Genomic DNA, 27,608 nt, shown 5'->3' with positions numbered 1-27,608 from the left:
GACAATGGGGCTATAAGCACCTTCAACTACCAGATTATGCCAGTGGACTGTAATATAGTGGCTAAAATATTGTTACTTATATTATACATAATATTTTATTAAAGTTATAATAATAATTATTATTATTATCATGGTATCTGTGGACGCCGCATATTATAAGATTCACTTCAGGACCAGCACAAATAAACGAATGAATCTTACAGACAAAATAGGGAAAAAAAACAAAAATTTCAATTACACATTTGAGAATTTTATTTTATTACATATTATTTTGCTTTTATTTTAATTTACTTTATACACATTACTTGTTACTTATTATTAAATAAATTAAAAAAAATTATGATTAAAAAATTTAAATTATATTATAATAAAAATTATTACATATTTATAAAAAAATTATAAATTATGTATGTACATACTTATAATTTATGAAAAAAAATTTAATTTTTGTTTGTTTTAAATTATGTTATTATTTTTTTTTTTTTGATTATTTATTTGTTGTACACACGTTATATAGCATGAGTCAAAACCAGTAATAATCAACAAAAATATGTTGTTTTTGAAAATCAATTTATTTATTAATTATAACCAAAAATGTTTATTTTCTACCATTTTTTTTATGAAATTTGAGTCTTATAACCAAATATTTTATAATGTATTTGGATACGTCTGAACCATTCCAGACGATTTTTTATCTAATAAGCAACTGAACCTTCTATCCATGAGTCTTATAAGCGGCGTCTACTGTATCACCATGTTTGTCTTAGTGACCTAGACATTTACTTCTTACTTGGTAATAAATTACTCTATAAACATAAAATATTTTTATTATTGTATTAGGTATAAGTTTAAATTAGTAGGTTTGACTTGATCTTTATTGACTTTTCAGTACACTTTCATTATTGATTTTTGTCATTAAGTTGCTGATGGTTAATATTTCAAGTATTGTATACAGTTAATTAGTGCAATTGTTTTTGATCCAGTAATTTTTCATTAAAATTATTCTTAGAATTATCTGCAATAGTATGAACGATTCCAGAGTAATGAAATTAATGAAAATCTAACTGACTTATTTAATTTGACTATAGTAGGGCCATTTTATAAACATGAGTATACAGGCTCCATAATTCTAATCTGTTTTATTAAAACTAACAAAGCTAAATAAGAACTGCAATACATTGTTAATTTATATACTAGCTAAAATGATTGGCAACAATGTCTTGATAATTGCCTATACATAGTAAACATATAATGATCCTAGTAAATGGTAATCCTAGTATATTACCTTTTTTTTCTTTGGCAAAGATTCAAATTAATAATAGTTATACTTTATATAAATAATCACAGTAACCAATAGTCAGCAAATCAATGTTCATATATTATAATAAACAATGATGCAATAACAAAAGTTCAACATTTCAGTGAATAAAAAAATACATTAGTTTTTATATATATATTTTTTTTTATTTAAATGCTTCACATAATTAAATTATTATATTTTTGTTTAAGAGATTCTAAAAACATTAACAACACACAAAATAACTATTTTATGCATAAAAAAAAATAAGCTGTAAAATTAACTGTAAAAAAAAAAAATATATATAAAGTTTTATGTTTATATAAATACATATACAATAAGGATTATCCAATTGTGGACAATGTTTTGATTAAATGTTATTGTTTATTAGTAAATTTACATGAATTCTGTTATTAAAATATGATAATAATTGCCGCTAAGTTTAAAAGTAAAATAATACGGGACAGTGAAGAAATTATATATTTATAGTTACAAATCATGATATATTACAGGTGTCACAAAACGTTTAATCAAAACAGATATAAGTACAAATATAAAGTTTTAATACTAAAAAAAAAAAATAGTTAAAGCTTGCTCTACGTTATTTTAACAATGTATTTTTTTAGACTAGAAACACACTATACAATTATATATTATTGTTTAAAGATATAAAAATGTGTAAAATTTCAATATTTTTTTTTCATTAATACTATAAGCCTTGGTAAAAAGTTTATCACATACAATTGTGGTGTTAGTATAATTATAATATTCAATTATATACTATTATAAGTACATTATTATGTTATTATAATAATTTTTTTACATATTTAAAAACAATATTGCTTACAGTTATGAGCCAGTATAAGTTTGAATAAGTATTGGTTGCAAAACAATAATAAAAGGTAAGTTCAATGAACACAAATTAATTCGTTAATACATGAAAGAAATAACTATCAATTATTTGTTAAACTTCTTGTTTTTCTTTTTGATAACATATTTAAAACTAACATGGACAATGGAAACTAAATAAAATTCTCATATTAAGTATATAACAACACATTAAGGACAAGAATAATTTAAAAGCTTTCACAGAGATCAGTTTATTGTACAATTATTTATTAATGTGGTTTGAATAAAATAGTAAACCACACAAAATAAGTATAATTTTATTGCACATTATTTATCATTGCTATTTTTTAGTTGCCATCATGCTAGATTTTAGCACATCGTTTAAAATTGATTACAATAAACGATTTATAAAAATAGTAATTTTTTTTTTTTGGTTGATTTATCAATGCGTCAAGTATAAATTCATCACATAACTCGTAGATCAATAATATTATAATAAAGAATATTTATTTTCATTTTAAAATATATTTCAAATTAATAGTTTTTAAAATTTACTTCTGTTAGAGAAATAAGAAAATATTATATAATTTTTGTATTCATGCAAAAAAATAGTATGCTTTATTAAGTGAATTATTTAATAGTATACATCGACATATTTAGATAGACATTTAAATTATTATCTTGTGATGTATTGTGTTATAGGCAAAGTATTTATGTACTACACATATTTCATTGAAAAATTGTACTTTCACTGTAAACTGTTTTATGTTAATGAAAAAAGGGAAAAAAGGGAAAATAGGGAAATAAGATAAATTTATATTAAATAAATATATAAAGAATAATGACTGATTATGATCTGATCAAAAGTAAAATTATTTCTTTAAATTATCAATTTTAAAGAAATTTTTTAAAAGCATGATAAATATATATATATATATATATATATAAGAAAAACATAATAACTATTGTTTCTGTGGTATTATATCAAATATTATTTTTTACAGCATCAAAAATTATAATATGTACATAACCTCTTGATAATGAAAATATGTTTATAACCTTATGTATGAAACATAATTAATTTGCTTAAAATTTTATTTTTTTCTAATTTTATATAAATGTATTTAAGTTAGAGTCGTGTTCACTAATTAAATTCCAAAACTAATTTCATGTAAATATATAAGTCAAGAGAAGCTAATTTATTTTATGAAAATATGGTAATAATGTTTTAGAAATATTTTATAGAAACGTCACTAATATCAGCATTCAGCATGTACAATTTTCAATAACAATATAAAACTAATTACCTATAATGTGAAATAAGATAACCAAAAGTAAAAATGGAACATGTTTCTGCAAAATAAATATAGATATAAATTAATTTTGTTACTATAAGAATTAAAATCAAAGTTTTCCTACCTTATTATACAGGAACAGTTTGACTATAATCATAATTCTGGTATAGTTGATCACAGTGATTTTGAGATTCTATAGTTACTTTAGTTTGGGGATGATAATCTGATCTATCATCATTATGTTTCATCTCGATTTCCAAGTCGTCCAATGTAGTACCAGAATCATTTGGTGTCAACGTAATTAGAGAATTTGCTGCTGTATGTGGCAAAGGTTGACGTAATACTTCAGGGACATAGTCATAACCATGTGAATGATCACGTCTTCTTGCTGGACTTGGTTGAACTGTACGTGGATTTCTAACCTTAAAATGTTAAGATGTTTTTATTTAATACCAATTAAGTTCAATATATAATGTAGTGTTGGATAAGTTATTTTACTCGTAACTTAGAGATGAAAATAATGAAACTACTTCAAATATTACTCAACTAAAATAAAATTGTAATGAAATTACTTTACTTTTCAATATAAAAGTTACTATGTTACTTCTGATTAAAAAAAAACAATTAATAGGTAAATAACAATACTAATTAAACCTAGAACTCAATTGTAAATAATCTATTGCACTTTGCAGTATTATCTCACACTATATAAAGTTTACCCTGTCAGGCCCATGTGCTTAAATACACCTAGGCAAACTTGAGTTTTTCTGCCCCTTATATGTAAATACTACATCAAATCTAAAATACAAAAATTTTAAATGCTGTTTCTGAAAAATATCGCCCTAGGCGTGGGGCTATGCCGTCTACGCCTTGAGCCAGGTCTGTGCCCTGTACTATTTAATAAAATAAAATATTATTAATTTATAACTTTTCATTATCGATTATGAACCAGTTATACATTTTTAGCATCAGAGTTTTACAAATAGCTATACTTTCATAGAAAAATAAATTGTATATATTGAATTTATATTATGAGTTATGACTCAGGTTAACAGTGTTTTTACAATTATACACAATAATTAATAGTATTAATACAAAAATAGGAAACATTCAATGTATTTTGAGAAAAGCTAATTAAATTATAAATATATTAACTGTAATCGTAATTTACAATACAAGTTGAAATGTCAAAACCGTTAAAAACTGAATTGTGAAGAACTAAATAATAGTTAATATATATATATATATATATATATTATACTTGGTATATTTTACCCAATACCCGCACGCACATTATAGACATATTATTTTTTCTGATTATTTTATTTTTTATTACAACTCCAAACAAATCAAACTAGTTAAGTATTATATTAAAGGAATTACTTATCAAAAGTAATTTTCATTACATTTTAATTACTTGGAAACAATTCTAATGAAGTTATATTATGTGATATTAATCAAATAATGCCGTTACAATAACATATTACTTCCGTTACGTTACTACCCAACACTAATTTAATTATAACATTAAAATATAGATTCATGAAATTGACTTACTTGATAAAGTATAGGACTCCATGCGGTACAATGTCGGAAGAAACATTGAGATAATGTGAATGTTAATGTTATTATTAGTCCAAACAAGGCAAATAATGTAATATCATGAAGTCCGTGACGCAACATTGAGAGTGAAGTGAAACTTACTTGTAAAAGTACTATTGAAACCATAACACAATTGATAGCTGTACTATGTATACGTTTACTAATTTTTGATTTGCCATAGGCAAAATATATATTATAACGATCAACAAAATGTTTAGTAACCATATATAATAGACCTAAAACCAATAATAAACCATTAATTTTATAAAATATAATATTCATTAATATTATTTAAATAATGTTTACCAAAGGGTGTTATAAGAGGACAGGAAAGACTATATACTGTCACAATTGAAAATATAAGTAACATCCAAGCATATTGTACACCAAATGGAAATTCCCAAAGAATTAATCTTCTAGCACTAGCAGATTCTGCTTTTGATCTATAAATTATTAATTTATAGGAGAATTACTATAAATTGACAAAAAAATAAATACTATAACAATTAATTATTTTAATTAATTTATGCTGTTAAGAGAATACAAACTATATATTTAATTACAGTATTAAATATTCATAATAATACTGGTTGCAATAACAATTCGGTTTGATTACCTATTTATATTCATGACTAAAATAACAAGATTAGTAACATTAAAATGTAATTTACTAACATTAATAATTATTGAAAGTATAGAAAAAATAATAATAACAATTATCCCAGATTTATAACAAATACATAACCCAACAATACCAAGATACATAACTTGCTGCTAAATCTATTTTAGATTTTAAGTGAGAAATATATTTATTAAATTAAATATTTATAAAATTAAGCCTCATATCATTCCGTGATCATTGTAGAACGAGTCTGATCACAAACCAATCTTGTCCTTGCATACAAAGCTAGTATCTTAGAAAATATAACTTTATTCAAAAAAATTCTAGCAAGCAAGTTTTTTTTTTTTTTAAATATCGTCTATAGATTAATACTTGAAATTTCTAAAGAACTTAAATAATTATTTAAATAAATTATTTTAGATACAGCCTTAGACCATTCGTCAACTCAGACCTTTTACTTAGTAATCATTGGCTTATTGATGCACCATAAAATTAGAAAACATACAAATTGAGGTAGTTAATATAATTTAAATTATAGTTTAGGTATTATAAAAAATTTAACATACCTTGATAATGATAATCGGAGAGCGTACATAAAAAGTTCTGGAAATCGTATGAGTTCTAAACTTGTTCCAATAAGAGCAGATGTAACAACATAATTCACAAAGAATGCTCCTTTATCAGGCAAAAACACACATTGCCAACGATAAGTCTCAATACCTGCTTGAAATGCAAACATAAGGAATGCTTGGGCACTAAAAATACATTAAGCATTCAAATGTTATTAAAACTATCTTAAATATATACAATTTACTTTTTGATTACTTTTAATTACTGACCTAGTTAATCCCAATGATGGAAGTATTAAACACATAAATAGAAGAAAAACAAATGTTTTACGCATAATGGAATGGTTTCTTTTAGATCTTGTCCAATGACTGAGCCACTGATCAGACCTTATAACTAATACCGGTAATAATGCAGCAGCAGTCCACAACAATAATGTAGGCATAAATTCTGATAAGATAGGACTCTATTAAAAATAAAAATAATTTATCTTTAGAATAAAACTATAAAATATAGTTAAAGATATTAAGAAAAACTAATTATAAACTCACAGCTTTTTCAATTTCTCTAAGCTTAAGTGTGTCCATAACATTTAACACAATCACAGGAGTCGTCAAAAAAAATAAAATTATCACTAAAAATGAATTTGTTAATACAATTTTACAGTATCGATTGTGAGATGGTTCAGTTAAATTTTCCCTAGAACAAATAACAATAACTAATTATTTATAAAATCAAAATTAATTGTGTATTGATTATACATTTTATAGATAGGAATGTATAATATACTTAAAATAATTAAAACAAAATAATTTGTTAAATGTAAGCCAATTAAAAATTGTATTAATTAATTATTTTTTAAATAACACAAACAATTTGAAATGGGTTTTAGTATTTCAAACATACTTTATTTTGTAAATAAACTTTGATTCAATACAATGACAATGAATAACATTTACAGATTTAAGAGTGCCAAGATTACCTTAATGTCTATATAGTCAAATGTAAGTTCCCATATAAGACACACCATCTAAAACCACCAATATTTAAGTTCCTATACAATAAGAAAAACTTAACTTATAATATATCATTACGAGTTGTGGTGAAGTGTAGATGTGTTTTTAGGTTGGCGAGACGTTGAAAAAAAAAATAGTGTTACGTCCCCTAGACCCCCTTCCATTATTATATCTTATCAAATATATCATGTTCAAATACTAGAAACAAAATTAAATATATTTAAAAATATAACTACTTTTTCAAACTAATTAACTAGTAACCATGATAACAAATTGAAAACAAATGATGATGATTATTAAAAAATAAAATAAATTAAGAACAGTAAGACATGTCTCATAGCGCAATGATAATTTCCGTTTCCTTTCCTATTCTCCTGAACACTATGCTGTTTACTGTTTAATGTTTACTGGAATGGCCCACCATGTCTATCACCAACAGTTCATACTACTCGCAACTATATAGTCTATTCTAAGAATATCATAATAGAATAACAAAAAAAAAATATATATTGATAATAATATATTATATTATACACAATATAATTATGACTAGGGCTCGGAAGTAGATGACCTTAGAACATTAAAAATTACAAATATTTGTTTTAAATTAATAAAAATTTTTTTTTTTTTTAATTGTACTCTATTTTACTATAAAATTCTATATACATTTATCAAAGCTTACAAATTACTAAAAATATGACACAAAAATTACAAAAAGTGTCATTTAAATAAAATATTACAAAAAAAATAATACAATTTAAGTATAATAATATTCACTACAACGACAACTGTAATTGGTGAAATAAAATTGGATAGGTACTAATATTAGTCCGTGGTAATTTCAAAGTTCTAAGTAAAAACAAATGTGAAATCATTAAAAATGATTAAAAATGTGGAAAAATGACTTAAAAAGTAATAAACACCAAAAAATGCAAAATAAAATTTAGTTGTTCAGATTCACATGCTAATAAAACACATTTGTGACCAGGAGAGTATCGTCTAAAAAGTTCCAAAAAAAAAATGCAAAATGCATCAACTTCCGAGCCCTAATTATGATTTTCAAGTTTGTAAAATGAATAATATTTCATTTAATTTCCTATATTCTAAGTGGATAGAAGTTGTCTCATTATCTCATACAACACTGCCACTAATTATGAATCATAATAATAGATTATAAAATGCCACAATTTATGACATTCAATTTTTAACAATCAATGAGTACTAAATTCAACAAAGTAGATTTACAAACCATATACCTGCTATTGAATATTATAAGTAATAAAGATAAGCCCAAATAATGCATACTTAATATTATATTATACAGTATAAAATATATACTTAATGCATTCATTTTATTTCTGTGTAGAATCTTACGTATGTAATAATAATATGTATAATCAAACATAATGATTGATTGAATATTTATTTTAATTTAATTTAGATGCTGTTCATTCCATTATACTTAGGTGATATTTTAAACACAAAATTGTTAAATTAATGTAATGGGTACTTTTTATTTACAATTTATCTTTAAAAAATTGAAAATAAAACTATTAACTAGTAAAAATAATTTTGTTTGTTTAAAATTGTAGTGTTAATGGATTTTTTGCTGGATATCTTAACTATAATATGTGCATATTAATAATACCAATAACATTAATAATTTTAATTACTAAAATCTGCACAATGTAAAAAGAAACAGTTCATAAATGGTATGAAATATTTACCAAAATATATCATCAGGAGGAGGAGCAAAAGTTACTCTCCAACGATATGGTTGAAGTAGACCAGCCACAGAACTGGTAGGTGGATTATGACGACCACATTTAGATAATTTGTAAACATGATCTTGGTGAATAAGTCTAGCTGTATGAATTGTTGTCATAGTTACAAAAGCTATACCCAGAGGTCTCTTTAAAGCAGATTCTTTTTCTGCTTCTAACTAAAAACAATTAATAAATTAACAAATTATCAAAACTAAGTAAATTAAATGTATAACAATATATAGTACTATAAATGTATAACTAAATACAAAATATATTCAAAGATAACTGAATAAAGCAATGACAATCTAGTAAGTAAAATTGAATAAATCAATAATATCACTTTTTCTACTATGTTTATGTATCAATATATAATGTATATATATAATTTAAACTGATAGTTTTGTCACAGAATAATAATTATTTTAGTGGTTTTACATACAATTACATTTTATATTTAAATAATTATATTTAATATCCATGAAAATAACCTCATCTTATTCGTGATCACTGTAAAATGATTCTGGTCACAGGCCAGCCAATCTTGTCCTTACGCACAAGGCCAGTGTCTTATACAAAAATATTTAATTGAATAAGAATCTAGCAAGCAAGTTTTTTTATTTTTTAAATATCATCTATAGATTAATACTTAAACTTTCTATAGAATAAAAATAATTATTTAAATAAATTGTTTTAAATGCAGCCCTGGACCATTATCAACAACTCAGACCTTTTACTTAGTAATCACTGGATATTTTACATGATAAACATTAAATTAACCATTAAATTGGGGAATTGTAAATATTTATATATTTTATATAACCTAATAATATTATAAAAATTATAAATGCAAATTTTATATGAATCAATATAAATCAAAATATATTGTAAAATCAAACATTTTTATTCCTCTAATAGCTCTTATACTCTTTTTATAATACAATTATCAAGACTTATTTACCTTAATTATATCGATAATAAATAATAATCATCATAAGCTTTAAGCTATATTCAGATTTCCTACACCACGTTAACTTAATTTAATAATTTCAATAGCTATTCTAATATTAGCCATTAGGGAAGTTAATATACGTATTCATTGTTAAGCTACTAGGTAATACACAATCTATTTTGTAAAATCATGTAGCCTAGTAATCGCATTTTTATTATAACAATAAAAATAATACACACGTGTTAGCATTTTGCACACCTATTAAAATACACGTATGAGCATACAAATATACCATGGTACTGACAAATGTCAATATTAGAATGCTATAGTATAATAATATAATAATATAATAATAAAATAACAAGAAAATAAACCGAAAATAAAAACAGTATAATTATACAATATACGGTAAGGCGACTAGTGACAGGCGAGTAAAACGCTAACTACACGGTATTATTACGTATACGGCAACATTGGACTCTGATAACTGTAAGTTTATTTATAACTTTTAATATTTTTCCGTAATCATTTTCATAAATAACTCAAGGAAGCATTTATATAACATAGTCAAATCCAATAATATTTACACCCGTGGTTCTTAAAATGGTAATTGTCTGAGCGAAATGCTCATAGCGACACCAACGACGGGTTTAAGATGTTGATCGATTACATAGGTATTTTCATCAATAGTAAATATTATTACTCTAACTCAATTAAGAAAAAACCAATAATTTACAAACTATTGTAAACTTATAAATTTGTAACTACTTACTTCTGCTTTCAGCCGAGCTTCTTCTTGAGAATAATAATCAATAGCATCTAAATTATTAGAACTACAGAAACCACAACAAATGCAAATATAACCACAAACATGTGGTTGCACTGTAAGACGTTCGCCAACAGTTTTTAAATGATTTTCACAATATTGTTTTGCTTGAACTGCAGCATTTCTAAATAAATAAAAAAAATTGATTATTAATTAATTAAATAATAAATGAAAATTTAAAAATGTAATTATCTATATATAATTTGAAACAGTTTTATTGTAGTAAACAAGTTATTTCAGAATAATTAGGCTTATAAATTATTTAAATATTTATATAATAATGTATACCTGTCTCTATCTAGTTCATTAGCTTTATTGACATCATAAGCAAGCTGAATATTTTCTACTTCACATTCAGGATATGCCTCTCTAAAAATTAATTTTACATAAATCAATACTTAATTTTTAACAATTAGCATGAATAATGAAAAAAAAATAATACTGACTTAAAATGTCGATCCATATCATTAATGTCAGAATTTCGTCTAGGAATATTTGTTATCATCAATGTACGTGACCAACATTCACCATTTTCTTCTAATTTAAGATTTACAGAAAACCTTCTCATTATACAAATAGTTAATGGAAAATATAACATGGCTATAGTCACATGTACCCACAGCCAAGGTGAACTAGAAATAGAAAATTTTCAAATAAAGTACATACATCAATAACAACATTACATTCAATACCTAACTAGGTAAAGGCACCAAAAATTAAAGTTTAGACTTAAAAACCGGTATTGAATAAGAACATTCTTTTATAATAATATGGACATGAGCACAATAAGCATTTGTTATTCAACAACCATATTTTGTTCCTTTGAATGGAGATAGGTATATACAGACGTTACAATGTACCATCAAGTTCATTCAAACAAAACCCATACAGTGAGGCTAGTTGTTAAAATTATTAGCAGTGTTCAAAAATACATATAAATGCTCACAAACAGTCAAGTGAACCGGCACACACCCGTATATGCATTTAAAGGATGTTAGCACAATATTTGTTTTCTCTCAAACTCAATACACATTCATATAAAATTGTTTTTATAATTCTTGAGTAATCTTAGAGTAAAATAATACAATAATTATAGAAGATATTACTTTTGAGAGTTTGACATATCGGTATCATATTTTATTTTTAGTTGACTTAAGAAAAAAAATATGTATTAATTTATTATATATAATAATTAAATTAATATTAGATTTTTGAAAACAATGTATTTACATCCTCTTAAGAACTATGTAATTCAACCAGACATTGTAAATATTAATAGTATAACTTACTCAGGATGAAGATTGCTAACAGTAGTATGTCCAAATGATCTTTCATCACCTTCTAAATCACCAGCAAAATTGATTGGTAGTACAACACCTAATGAAACTGCAGTAATTATAGCCATTAACACCATTATGTGTCTTTGGAATGATAAATATTGAACAGCATCGTAACCACATTTACGTAAAATTTTTTCATCTCTAAAAATTGTACAATACAAATAGGTATAGTAATTATTCACATAATAAAAAAAAATTAATAACTATTTAAAAAGTATCATATTACCTTAGCTGTATAATTGTTAAGAACCAGGAAAATAAGCCTCTATCAACAGGCATTGAGTTGTCTAATGTAGTTGTAGAATTGCCATCCTCAATATTATTTTCTGAATTTTCATCAGTTGTACCATAAAATATACGAGACCACCTAGATAAATTATTATTTATAATGGTATGAATATCAAAAAAATATATTTTGTTAATTAAAACCTTACTTTTCATAATCTTTATTGACTAATGCTAAACGTCCATAATCCCATGCTCTTTTTCTCATGAATGCAAAAAATAAAACTAAGAGCTAAAACATAAATTGTAAATTTTAGTTTGTATTATAGGTAGTATTTTAAAATATCTATACTTACAACACACCCTAAGGCATTGAGTAAAAGGGTTTCAGGTATTCCTTCATAAGCTGTAATAAGAAGTCTATTTCTCGTTCGATTATAATAATTACATTTATCTCTAGCGGCACCATTAAATTCATGAAATATATTATTATCCATCCTTCAGTTAAGATTCCTATTGCAATATATCAAAAATGGTTAAAAGTTATATAGGTATATTGAAAATCTAAGTATTAAACAGTCCAACATAATAATTATACATTCAAGACTCAAGTGACAAAATATAAACTATATAAGCAACAAAATAACTACGACAAAAAAGAACAGAGCAATAAATTGGTAATACAAGTATTACAGATTAGATCAAGAATTAGATATGACTCACTGATTATGTAAATACAACTTAAGATAAGAATAAGCATTACATATTCTTAAACCAATTAACAATTGTGCATTTTATTAAATACAACTAATTAGATTTAACAATTTGATAAACTATCTAATCAAGATAACTATCCTGGACATTTAAATACTGACAGTAATTATTATTTATTATTCAAAATTAATATTTAATTAATTTATTAGTTGATTTACTATAATACAGTTATTAAAAACTATAAATTAACAGTAAGATAAATTAATAAATATTTTAATGATCATAATAACAGTAACAATAAAAATAACATACCAATTACGAGTTATAATTTATGATAATAAATAACTATTATTAAGATGAATCATGAAATGTAATCTACAGATATTTAATGTAAACAGTTGCAAAATTAACATTTTATCAGTATTGTAAAATATAAAAAATGAGTAAGCCTCCTATTAATTTGTTTTATTGGATGGATTATATTATCCCAAAATAAACACACATACTAAAGCCTAATTTTTAACACAAATATCTTTCAAAATGTAAAATATAATGTTTTTTTTTTACAAAATGTAGATACAGGAGTATAGTACACCTTTAGGTAATAGAAATATTGCAAATAATAACTATAGTAAAGGATTCCAAGTGAAGATTCAACTTTAACTTTTCATATGTTTGCAAGTATTATTTTTCCTCATCAAGATCTTTTAACATTTTAAATTAATCGTTTTACAAAATTATTTTACTAATATCATATTATTTTTAAATATAAGTATATTTATTTGTTAAGAATAATAAATATATAAATATATAATTTTCTTCATTATCTCATAAACATACTTATATATTAATACACAAAAGATAATAGAAATACATTATACCTATAATTTACATTTTAAAATACAGTGTAAAATACTGTATACTGAAAGTGGTCATACTTCTCGTTTTTAATATCTCTATCCCATTGTCTCTTGGAGAAAAATCGGAACACTAAAATGTACCATTTGCAGAAGGTAGATAACGAAAATAATGAAAATAAATTTTTTTTGACCAATTATTGTTTCTATTATATCTAAGGTTAGGTTTGTTCAAAATTGTATTCGTTCCAGAAGTCACCACCCAAATTCATAAAAAAAATTTGATCCAACAATAAATATACTAGTATATAATTCTCTTTTTAATTATTAAAAAGATACTACACTGCATGTGTTGTCTCTGTCCTATAAATGTAAAACATAGCAAGAACTTTGGCTGTGAAATTTTTATTTTTTTAATATCTGAACTACAAAAAAAGTTATTCAAGTTGAAAAATAATGGATTTTGAAATAATAAGAACTTTTTTTCGTATAGGCGATATCAAAAAAAAATAAAAAAAATAGTTATTACAAATAATATTTTCAACTATATTGCATATAAATTTGGAGTCTTAACTATCACTGCAGATTGAGTGGTTCTATCTCAAACAAAACAGTTATTACTATGTTTTACATTTGTAAGATGGAAACAACACATGTGGGAGTAGTGTCCTCTTAAATAATAAAAAAAAACATCTATAAAATAAATAAATAAATTTTATTTTTTTGTACTGTATAAATATAATAGTATATAACTATATTTATAAATAGTACATAAACAAAATTTTGTTTATAATAATGATTTTTTTTTTTTTGACAAAATATTTTGTCACGTTGTGTATACAATATGTACTAAAATAATATTGTAAGTTGCATATTATATTAAAAACTAAATTAAATAACAAATGTTTTTGATAAAAATATGTCAATATTTAAAAGAAAAAGTATAATGTATTTTAATCTTTCTGTTCTTATTAATTAATTGAATACATAGGAAAATATCGCTTGATATTAACATATACTACTAGAAGATTCAACTTGTGCATCAAAATAATAAAAATATTAAACGTATTACACCAATTACATTAGATGTAAAAAATTGTAATTGACATAATGCTATAAATAATTTTGGACAAAACATGTACCTTATTGACTACAACTAAATTAATTAGATACAGGCTATTAAACTAAAATTAAATAATTGTATAAAATAAGAATATGAGCATAATTTTAAATTCTTTAGTTCAAAACCATAAAATTACAAAGAAAAAACACCTATATGACATGTTTGAATAAATAATTCATTTTTATAAAGGATAAATACTTAAATGTTATTAGACTCTAAATATTATATATTTTTACATTCAGTTAATGGTATGATGAATAAAATTAAAGTGGGTGCTAAAGAAAATAGTAGTTGTATTCTTTTTTTGATATCCTTATCTACAAAACATAGCGCCACATCAGAAATTCAATTCAACATTAAAAATTTACCAAATAAAACTCACTTAAACTAATTACTAGAGATTAGATTTTTATGATTTTTCTAATGTATGCAGTTAAATGGAAATATTATATATTTACGCAGAATTCATAAAAACAATTCTATTTTGCATGAAAAAGCATATTTGAATAATATTTTTATTTATGTACCTAAGTGTTTTTCCAAAGAACATAATTAATAATTATAGTACATATTATTTTTATGTAACATTGTATGCACTAATTCATTTTTATTGTAATAAAATAAAATACAATAATAAAATTGAACTGTATTGTAAATCAAATTAATTAAATAAATTTAAATTGAATAATTTTAATAATTTTTTTTTACAGATTAAAAAGTATAAGTATATTGCCTATTTTCAATAACATAAAAACAGCATATTTAAAGGATTTTAAGAGAATATAAATCTGACCTCTACTAATTACTTATTTAATTGTTAAATATCTACCAGAGAAAGTCACCTTACTTCAAACTTTATTTATCATCCCACCACTTTCTTACTCCCCCGCACAAAAATCATAGAAAAAATAATAAGTACCAAGTACAATTAATTCAAATCAAAACATAATTCCAAACAATCAATTTGGATTCAAGATTAAGCATTTGTCTATACATCTAATCCACAGAATAATTAAAAATTATATCCTAATCTTTTGAAAGTAAACTGTAATGTATAGATGTGAGGTAAGCATAGAAACGCTTTCCATTCCTACATTAGATACTTAAAAGCAAATATTCCGCAGGGAAGCAGTTGATTTCTAGCATTACACAGCCTATTCACCCCTAATATTCCCCATTTAGATAATACCATGTTGAATAACTTCACTGATTATACTGGCATAATCTCAACAATAAATTTATTCAAACTCCTCGTACAATAGAACAATAGTTTACAATAGAAATCATCTCACTAGGTTCAGAAGGTATTACAACTAGCTAGGCACCTAACTAGGCAACTCACTGGGTACTTACTTTATCGAACAGCTGTGTGGTGCCAATGGAACAGCTTCAGTTCAATCCATCGTACTTGAAAACGTATTGTATTTTATCGGCGACGGAACAGCAGTCATAGCGTGAACGAAAATATTGATAAGACAGATAATAAAAATATGTATCTTCTAATTTACACCGAGTTTGAGTAGGTCGTACGATGCGGAGCCGTAACTTCTAAGATTTAACTAATTTACGATAATATTTATTGTCGATACTCAATAGCCAATATTGTAGCGAGTAGTGGCAGCGAAACACGACAAAAAAATAACGACGGAGGACGGAACAATGATTATAAATTAAAATGACGATTGATGATGTTATCTTTTCTTTATCTACGCATAATTACCAACAACGATAATTCCATAATCGTCGATACGATAATAATAATAACAACTAGCTGTGCCGGTAGGAGTGGTAGGAGGTCTGGAGTCCGGACTTTGGACGACGACAAACATCTTAATCGTCTGACGAATTTCGATTTATTTTTCTCATAACCATCGACAGAAACCAACAATTTGTTTCAATCGATTTACGACCTACCAACGACGTACGCGAGCGTATACCTACGGGCTACAGCTTATCTAACACGCCTACTACAATATAATAGGTACTGCCGTTATCGATTTCGAAGCGATTAACATTTAACACGGCAGGAGCGGACAAGTGTCTGGCGCATGTTGTTTATGCCCTGGTCCGGCGGGTAGTAGGTACGGCATTTCGCGTCACTCAGTCACCGCTTTGATTGGCCGCTCGGTGGGAGACGTTCGCCGTGCGTACCACGGTCACCGCACGGACCCAGTATTGGGTCTTTGGTGTTGAGCGATAACAGTAATAATAATCACAGACGATATTATCATATCGTATTCGTGACTGATAAGGCGAACACCGAACGATCGATAAACCGAGCACAACAACTTTGCTGTTGTACTAACGTCGTCGCCCGTCGGTCGTCACGCCATCGCGCACGAGCCACTCGCGATCTTTCTCTCACTCGCGTAACGAGATTTTCCTAGTCTCGCACTCCGACACTCATCAGTTCTTCACTAGTTAGTCAGCAGTCTTTGTCACTTTCTCTCTCTCTCTCTCTCTCGCATTCCTTCGCAGTCTCTCTTGGTCACACACGCGTATACGCGATGACGATACTGTTGACTTAGCATTCGTGTCTATGCACTGTGTGTGTGGGCGAGTGCGCGCGTGTGTGTGTGTGTGTTACTGTGTTAGGAATTTACCATATCGGTTTGTTCTGGCAACCGTATAAGGGCCATCGTATGTTTTTCGCGTGGGCGGAGCGATTGATTTTTTTTTTAATAATTATCGTGCCGTCGACGGGTTAGGTATTTTTAGGTTTCACCTATTTAATGTCTCTAGTAGGTATATTAATAATTATTATATGATATTTTATATTTTGAACGGAACGATGAATGTATCGGTTCAACAATAATGCTTTTGTTTATTTTTATGTATCCGTCAGCAGTCAGCACTCTTCGGATCAGTAAAAACGCTTCAATATTCGACTTTAAAAGTGGTTTCTGCATTACTTATTAAGAAATCGGATCTAATTGGTACTTTTAAGGGGTAAAAATAAAAAAGTGTCAGTCGTTTACAGAATAATCGAGAAAAAAACAAAGAACCTATTACTTATGTACAAAAATATTAACCTATGCAAAAGCTAAACCAGATTATAATAAAATCAATTTTGTGTTTTTGTTGTAATCAAAAAATGAAGAACTGTTGAATTGTATTGTACTATGTTGGTTTATTCAAGTTTTTTTTTGATTTAAGTACTTATAATAAAATGTTTGTCGTTATAAATTTAAAACCTTGAAAATGTAATACAACTAATATAAGGCTTCCTTATAAGTTGTTATAATATATTCCCATAATATAAATATATAATTAAATATCCTTAGAACCAGTGTTGAATCCAGAAAATTTCTCTGAAGGGGCTCGCTTTTTTTTCATTGGTCAATGGGAATCGCGGACGAAAAGTCCGGGGACAAAAAATCCATAAACAATAAGTCCGCTTTAAAAAAAGTTGGACAAAAAGTCCGGATTCATTTTTATAGTCAGATAAAAGTCCGAAAATACAAAATATTTTATATACCTAATTAGTAATTATTATTTATTTTGAAAATTTTAAAATGCTGTACACATATTATATTTTCGTATAACCATTGATTATAAATACTAGTAGTACTACTAGTATTTATAATCAATGGTATAACTAACAAATATAGTATAGTTAGGTAGGTACCTATAATAATGACAAATTAATATTTTTTTTATTATAATTATGGTATACTATTTTTTTTTTAGTTTTGTTTAGATTGACTTGTTTATAAATAAAATAAAATTCATGGTTTGTAAAAATGTATTTAGTATGTTATTTAAAATAAATATTGTATAAAATATTATATGTATTATTGTATTTTCGGACTTTTTGTCCGATCACCGGTGAATGGTGATACATTTCAGTATTATGAATTATAGCCTATAGGTTTATACTTATTCTTATTACAATTTACAATTTAGACATTTCAGATTTAGATACAACTACAAAACAAATTAGAAACAAATTATTTATTTTTTAATTTTTAAATCAATCTAAGGTCGTCACATATTATAAATTGCATTATTATTATTTATTTTAATTCAGAAATTATAAATATTGAAAAAATTACAAAATAAATTAGAAACTTATGAATTATTTATTTTTTAAATTAATCTTATGCGACGAGTTTTTACCGTACCGTAGATACGTAGTTTTAGATTATATCGTAATCCAGACGTCATCATAAATTGTAATTCGTGGTTATTATTTTTCGTTGTCTTATAACTGCTATAATTTTGGGAAAGTCAGTAGATAGTTCCTATACTGGCAATACGGTATAAAAACATTGATATAAATAAATTATATTTTATTGAATGCCATTAAATGCGGTAATCGTAACGAGTATATTGTGCATTTAATAAATAGGTACATTTTGTTGAAAGTTATATTTGTCAGGGGATGCGAAAGAAATTTAAGGGGTGCATTCGCCCCCCCTGAAGTATACCTGGATTGAACACTGCTTAGAACTGTTTTAGGATAACGGCCATAGGTGCAATTAGGGGGGCTTATCTCCCCCAGTTTTTAAACGATTTTACTTGAAGTTTATTAAAATTATTAAGACCATTTAATTATAACTAACATAATAATATTTTATGTTTATTTATAACACATCTATTAAAGCGTATCAGTTATAATAGTTTCCAATAGGTATCGTATTTATTTATTGATTTGTGCTCAAATGACAAAAAAGCTGTTACAAATCGCATTAACTATTCCAAAAAGTTCAACTACACGCCAACGCTCATTTTCTCAATGAAAAATGGGTTAAGAAGTAGTATTTAGTTATTTATCTATTTTATGTATAAAAAGGTTAGGTTATACATTATACATATTGCCAATTTAATTGACACTCCACTTATTTTTGATAATTTTTCAAAAAGGGATAGACGCATTACATTAATATAAAATAATAATATTGTCAATAATTCAATATGTTATACTTAAATAATTTAAAATATGATTCATTGTATTTATCTTATAATTAAATTTATGATGTAACTTAAATTAATATTTTTAACTTAAACGTATTTTGAATTATATATTTATTTTATTTTAACATAAGTAGGTTCATTACTTATAATGTAATGCATTATAATATATAATTTTTTATTGTGTGCTCCTAAAATGTATACTTTTCTATTCAATATAATTTTGTTTAAAATATTATAACTATTCATAATTCACAATAATTTTTATTAATAAATAGGTATATTATTTTATACCCTTTTTTTTCTTTGTAAATCACTACATGGGGATCGAACTTACTTAGCGTCTTAGCCCAAAGATTTTTGACCCTAGTTTAGCCTATTATGCTATCGGCTAATAGATCGTCTCCACTCAGAATCATATTTTCGTATACAATGATTTTGATTTGAATTTAATATTGGTTCATATTTCATAATAATATATAACACTGAAATAATGACTTACTCATTTACGAAGGACTCTCGGCACATACTATACGGTAGACCAGTGGTTTTCAACCGGTGTGCCGTGAGCGCTCTTGAAGTGTACCGCGAAAAATCTATTAATAGTTTTATTAATATATATTTATAATTTATAAGTATACATAGATATATTATATAAAATATGCTTCACATATTATACGGATTGGTGTGCCACGAAAATTTTGTAGGAAATGAAGTGTGCTGCATAGTTAAAAAGGTTGAAAACTACTGCGATAGACTCTACCGAGTAGGGCGAATTCCCTGATTTGTATATATTATAGTGCAACTATTTATAAGTATATAATATTTATTATTTACCTATTTATGTATAATGTATAGTGCATTAGTATTAGGTGCTACTATTTCTACTTAACTTTTCATTGCTAATAAGTAATGATATATGACAATAAGTGCCGTTGACGGTCTCGTCCATCTCATGAATCGTGATTCTATAAGAATCGCAAATTATTTCAAAGTTATGCGTGTGTCATGGATTATAGATATCATAATATTATTATATAATATGCATTACGCAGTGCGCTATACCTACTCGAAAATACGCAGTATGGTATGATAATTATTATTATAATCTAAACTCTAAACATACATTTATATCAATATTTTATATATTTATATTATACGTACCTTAGTACCTATAGATATTAGGTAAGCACTTTAATGAGTACCTATATAGTATCAATCTGCACGATGATTAAATCGCACCGCAATATCAGCAATGCCATAAACATAAATACATAAAACGGATAAATATTGCTTAATATTTACTTTATTATGACACTACGAGTACAATATTTAGATTTGAATCTGATTCGAGTATAAACAATCATAATGTAATACATTAATACCAATTCGAATTAAATGATTAATGTATTATTAATTAATATTTAACCTTACCGAGACATTTCAAGTTTTGGGAATAAGTTATTAATTATTATAGGTACTATATAATCTTTATATCTTTATGTACATTAGGTGTCGAGTATACTTTGTCATGGAGGCAATGCCGTAGATTGGAGGCACGTGCTCTCCTCAATTTTATTAGGTTAATATTAATATATATTTTTATTAATTAATACATATTAATCTATTTGGTTTACAATAATATTAACAACATTGTTATGTCTTATGTTAAATGTATGGGTGCCATAGTTGTTAACATAATTGTAGTCATTAAACAATTAGATGTGTAGTAAACATAACATCAATAAATTAATATGTGATGAGTAAGTATTCTAGCATGGCAAACATTTTAGAAAAAAATTAAGTGCTCCAGAAAAAAAAAATTCTGGCTAAGGCATTGCATTATAGACGAATAACTTACCATTTATACTATTATACTAAAATTGAATGTGTCAAATGTCCATAAATAGGCAAATAGTCCTAAAAGAATCTGATTATTTTGAAAATTATATTATAAATAAAAACAGGTACTCGTAATATTAGTAATATTAATTATTAATATATTAATATTCAGTGAAAATTTAAAATATTTACGTTTATTTGTTTTTGGATAACAAAAATATAACAACATTTTGCGCATGAATATCCGATTCGTCAACATTTAAATTTCAGACTTACAGAAAATGTTTATCAATAGACGCTCAACTTGTTTTTAATCCTGAAACAATAACTTATAAAGAATCTTGTAAAAATGTTTAATTCTTAGGTATGAATATTAAAAATTTAACGTTCTATTAAATTAGTCATTTTTGAAATTTTAACGAATTTTGACAAAATTCTAACTTTAAACAAAAAGTTTGAAACATTGTTTATAATATTATATTATTAGGTATAACAGAAAAATATTAAACAATTTAATAAAATCAATAAAAATTTAAACACCATCAAACAAAATAAATCAATAAACATAATTTAAAATTAATAACAAACAATAAACGTAGAAAAAAACGTATTTAGTATGTAAATTAGAAAAAAAATATTTATAAAATAATAATAAGTTTTTTTAAAACTATATAGTATAATATATACATAATTTCAATAAAAATTTCAATTTATTTATTTATTTTTATTTTTTTTAGATTATTTTAATGTTAGACAACTTTTATTAATAATAGTTATTTTCTGCTTTGGAATATGAAATTAAAACTATGTTGTCATTCAAAAAAGTAAAAAACTTAAAAAAATATAAGGATAAAAATTTTTTAAAAATATAATTTTTTTAATAAAACCGTTGTTTTTGAACAACTTGAAACTATGTAAAAAAATGTTTTCAAAAACATGAATACTTTTTAAATAATGAGTGTTTCATGATAAAAGAATCGCCCTGTATATTATGTTGCTATAGGACTCACTCGCACAGGAATTTCGTTTTAAATCACAAAAACCTAATACTTTTTTTGTTTAGGTATATTTTAAATGATTATCAATTTATCATTGGATTATCTTTTATGTTACCTTTATAAATTCAAATAAATGTATTTTTATAACTTATATAGTTAAAAGCTACTTGATGAAAATGTCAAAAATTGTTGTTAGAAATATCAAAGTAAAGTGTAAAAATAGTAATTTTAACCACATTCAAAAATACACCAAGCGTATTCGCTATAGGGGGTTTGTTCATCTTGGTCTAATTAGTTAACAAAGCTAGCTGCCAGCTGGTACGCCTATTACTTCAATGCCAATTTTCCTTTGAACTGAATTATACCTTTATAGAGCTGTATTTTATATGTTTTCATTTTTTCCCCGTCAAAGTCAGGTTATTCAGCTAGTATATTAAACCTGCTATAAAATACAATTAAATATTAATAATATCATTAAATATAATAATATTTTTATATAGGTACAGAAGGATCGGCCCAACATTACAAAATACATCTAGCATGAAAACATTATCATTTCACAATAATATAATGTTAATGTACCTATATAAATTAGCTATTACATTAGATTTATTTTTTTCGAACACAATATACGTCACAATCACACGGACACCTCACACCTATCATAATAATATATTCCTTTGCATTCCAACGCGGCAGCAACCAACGTACATCATAAATTATGTTTTATCTTTCATTTAATGTCTAATATTCTCACATCATCATTTTTTATCGAGTACCTATTATTCATTAGTGATTACTGATTATATATGTTTTTATGCTATTAAAGTCATAAAAAAAATATTTTAGATCAAAATTTTCTTATCCCATTTATCATTATTCATTATTCATTATACAATAATGCATTAATTCGTTGGATAGGTACCTACTTAATCGCTATACATTTTCCAATTATTAAATTTTTATCATGCAATACGATTTCGGCAATGATTATTATAAGACGTAAATAACGCACATTCTTTAAACAACTATTCAGTATTAATAGATAATATAGGTGTATAATAATTATTTTACCTACATATAGTACCAATATATTTATTAATAAATTTAATGAGCGGAATATGATAAAAGATTTATTCAAAATGTTTTATGTAATATCATATATACTAACATTATACTAACATTTAAATAATAGATTAGATTAAAAATGTATACCCAAATCTTTAATAACTACGATACTCTATACGTAAAGTTAATTCATTATTATAAATTATTAGAACGGGGTAATGAAATAACTTATTGGATTTATCAATGTTATCATGATGTTTATGATGCTCCAAGCGTAAAATTTATTTAAATAAACTCAGTAATTCAGAAACTGAAAATTATTTCTAACCAAATAATTTAGCATTATTTGAAAATAGAAATAGTTTTACAGTAACAGTATTTTCAAATAATTATGTCAAATCAATAATAAGTGATAACCTTATGACATCTAACGAATGTGAAAATCATCAGAAATATGAAATGAAAGTTTCCATGAAGTAATCCATGATAAAAATTAACCATTAAGACCTCTTTAAATTATGTAATAAAATATTATATAAGATTACCTTATATAATGCTTTTTGAAAATCAATATATATACTCTATCAGTGGCGAGCCGAAGGGCTAAATTTTGGCGCAGCTGTATAGCGTCAACTTTTCAAAGAGGGTGGTGTCACCCCGAGTAACTCTATAAATTTGATCATACGAATAAACGATTGTAATAAATACCTTTTATAGGTTAATAGATATAAATTCGTTAGAAATTTAGAATAGAAAGTTTTGGAGGAAACCAGGAGAGAGCGTACGCAATTTACTAGTAGATAATAAATTTTTCAGTAATATTTTATGCCGTTATGGAAAAATAGGAAAATAGGCACCGAGAACAATGACTAAATTAAGGTGGGTAAAGTATTACTACGATAAAATATTTAAGTTTAATTCAGTTTAAGTATTATTTAACAATTTAAGTAAAATATAATTTAATTAAAGGAAGTGACATTTAATTTTATACCTATTACAAAACTATGTAGTAGGTGTCCAGTGTACGTGTATACCTTGTCACTGAATAGGTTATAAAAAAAATGTTATTATAATAATATATAAACCAAAAAACTAGTTACCTTAATACTCATTCAATAGGTATTTTTACTTTTTCACTAATACTAATTGATTATGAAAAAAATACAACGTGTGGTGTTCAATAAAGCCAACTAATTAAACAATTTTGGCTTGTTGTTTTATTTTTTTTTAAATTTTTATAAATGACGAAGTCATGATAATGAACAATCTCCAATTGCAGTTAACACAATAGGTACCACAGGTAGTGTTATAAAAATTTGAAGAAGTTTAGATAGGTATTATAAGAAAAACATCGTAATAAAGATAAGATATACTCGTAAACAGAATATTGAGGAAAACAATTATTTAAAAATATCTTTAAACGTAAATATTAAAGCCAATCGTTGATTGTATTTCCATCGTACAATATTATTTCTCCACTGTAACCTACGTATTAATATTGTTTAATATTCAACTCTATATTTATTTTTTCTCTTGGACTCACGTACAAGTACAGCAACACAATAGATAAAATATAAAAACTAAAAAGTATAAAACGCATTCACCTAAAATAGTTTTTTATATGATTTTTGAGTAATCTTAGAGATTTACAGTACCTATCATATATATGTTATACTGGTTTTCTTAAATTAATATTTTTTAATACTAATTATAATAAAAACATACGTTATTAGTTTATATTACTTTATCACGCAATTTCGATAAAAAATTTACGATAAATCATCATTGAAAAAATGATAAAACTAGGTATATGACATTTTTAAATTGTTTAAATATTTTAATTTTATCTGTTAATTAGAAAATTAAATATTTCATTTTTTGTCTGTCAATATAATAATACTGACAATTATTAATATATTTAAAAAAAATGAAAATTGTATAGATTTTCAACTACAAAATATAGTTTTAATATTGGTAATTTTAACAAATTTTATCAACATTTTAACTTCATACGCTTATAAAAAAACCATGGCCATATTATGCATATTTTATACTTTAAATTGCTAATATTGCTATATAAGAACGCCTTATACTAGTTATACTGGATACTTGTGTATAATCCATAATTTTTTTATAGGTACCTAGTTGTATGTATTAAAGGAAACTGCGATACCTATGACAGGACAACTATAATTACTCATGCAGACATAGCCACATAGGTAATTGAATCAAATTTTAATTACCTGCTTCGTATATCGTATACAATATTTTTTTTATTTAATCAGGGGCGGCCAAGCGGTCGATCGTGTTAGAATTTATTTTTAGACTACTCACACGAAAATTAATCATGGTGGTAAGGTTTTTTTATGGAAGTCGATCCTCAAAGGTGAAGTATATTTTTAGTAGATCGCGGCCAAAAAAGTTTGGCCGCCCCTGATTTAGATATTAAGTAAAAAAATATAAAATGTGTAAAGGGTATACTGGGAGTTGGGCAAAAGATTTAAAATACAAAACTATGTATTACAGAGATTGGGTCGTCGTTGACCGCTGACTTTCTGGCATCGTATCGACGGACCCAAAGTTTAAAATTATACGGGCGATAAAGCATGCTTCATCAACAGAATGCCTTTCAATATAGTCAATTTATAATAAATAATAATTGAAGTATTAATCAACAACAATATTATTTTTTAAATAATGATGTACAGATTTTACTAATTTTTTTTCCTCCTTCGTAATACTTTACTTAATTTAAAATTCAATTTTGTCTGACTGAAATCTGTTTCTTAGACTTTTGTGTAAGTACTAAAGTACCTACGCTTATAATAATTTAAATTTAAATACATTTATTTTTGTGCTTCAAATAAAACATTTAAAAATTTGTGAATTTAACATAATGATAATTTAGAAGTTGTTTTTTAAATTTAAACAATAACATTTTACAGTATTTGTTGTTCGTATTGTCGTTTCAAAACGTAAAGCACATATGTGCGGAAAAAACCTCGCATCATCACAAAAATAATTGCCAAAATATATTTTTTATTTACTATTGTGGTAATATATTACTCGGAAAATCACTCACGTGGATTTAAAAATAAAGCTTACTCAACGGATAAGTATAAACAATTTAAAAATAAATTAAAATTTGTTAAAAACTTAAAACGTCTAAATATTTTGAAAATATCATTGTGTTTAAAATTTAATAATTTAAGTACAAGCAGAATGTTAAAGAACCTATTTTTCATCAATAAAATAAATAATGACCAATCCTTATTTTACGTGTGATATTTAATATCGTGAAATTTTTAACTTCAATCCAATTTATAAAAATCATTGTACCTTTATATGAAAAACGATTCTGAGTAAAGACAGAAACTAATTGGTAATATTGGTATTCGAAAAAACCAATGTAGTACTAAGTGCAATATACAACATACAAAAACGAAGACCTTTAAAATTAAGTTATGACTGTTGTATAGTGTTGTGAGTATGTTTTTCAAAGTAACACGAATTTATTTTTTATAAAGTAATCTGCCAATTGAGAATGTGAGTAAGTGCGGCTATACATACATTTTGGAGTGTTTCCCTGCATAAAACGTTGTCGTTGTGTTCATCGAAGAATGTTTATCTTCTAAAAAGCAAAACAATACTAGCATGTAAAACTATTTTTTATAAATCTGAATGGTATACAGTTGAGTAAATAATTACCGGTAATGGGAAAATATTATTTTGCATACT

General features: G+C 25.1%; 1 protein-coding gene across 2 annotated transcripts; it reads right to left on the bottom strand.

The window, feature by feature from the left end:
• Positions 1-1,442: 1,442 nt before the first annotated feature.
• On the bottom strand, positions 1,443-27,461 carry LOC132924646 (calcium permeable stress-gated cation channel 1). Of its 2 annotated transcripts, none has more exons than XM_060989074.1 (16): positions 27,441-27,461; positions 12,711-12,867; positions 12,564-12,646; positions 12,356-12,496; positions 12,079-12,270; positions 11,236-11,421; positions 11,078-11,158; positions 10,736-10,913; positions 8,976-9,190; positions 6,784-6,931; positions 6,505-6,698; positions 6,232-6,420; positions 5,350-5,486; positions 4,999-5,279; positions 3,566-3,863; positions 1,443-3,499 (listed from the first exon to the last, which is right to left on the bottom strand). In XM_060989074.1, exons 2-15 carry the CDS (start codon positions 12,849-12,851, stop codon positions 3,570-3,572), a joined length of 2,460 nt encoding a protein of 819 aa, XP_060845057.1. In that variant the 5' UTR covers positions 12,852-12,867; positions 27,441-27,461; the 3' UTR covers positions 1,443-3,499; positions 3,566-3,569. The 2 variants fall into 2 exon arrangements, with proteins under 2 accessions (XP_060845057.1, XP_060845055.1); XM_060989072.1 differs by lacking the exon at positions 27,441-27,461 and adding an exon at positions 16,402-17,381.
• Positions 27,462-27,608: the final 147 nt, after the last annotated feature.

This window comes from Rhopalosiphum padi, chromosome 3, assembly GCF_020882245.1.
Source record: "Rhopalosiphum padi isolate XX-2018 chromosome 3, ASM2088224v1, whole genome shotgun sequence".
NCBI classification, from domain to species: domain Eukaryota; kingdom Metazoa; phylum Arthropoda; class Insecta; order Hemiptera; family Aphididae; genus Rhopalosiphum; species Rhopalosiphum padi.
The sequence above is the reverse complement of the archived record's forward strand: the minus strand, read 5'-3'. Positions and strand labels throughout refer to the sequence as shown.

Excerpts from the sequence above, each read along its gene's own strand:
- LOC132924646 (XM_060989074.1), bottom strand. The coding sequence starts at position 12,851 with ATGGATAATAATATATTTCATGAATTTAATGGTGCCGCTAGAGATAAA. Across the intron at positions 12,271-12,355 it reads TTAACAATTATACAGCTAAG|AGATGAAAAAATTTTACGTA; the intron begins GTAATATGATAC and ends TACAATTTTTAG. Across the intron at positions 6,699-6,783 it reads TTAGAGAAATTGAAAAAGCT|AGTCCTATCTTATCAGAATT; the intron begins GTGAGTTTATAA and ends TATTTTTAATAG.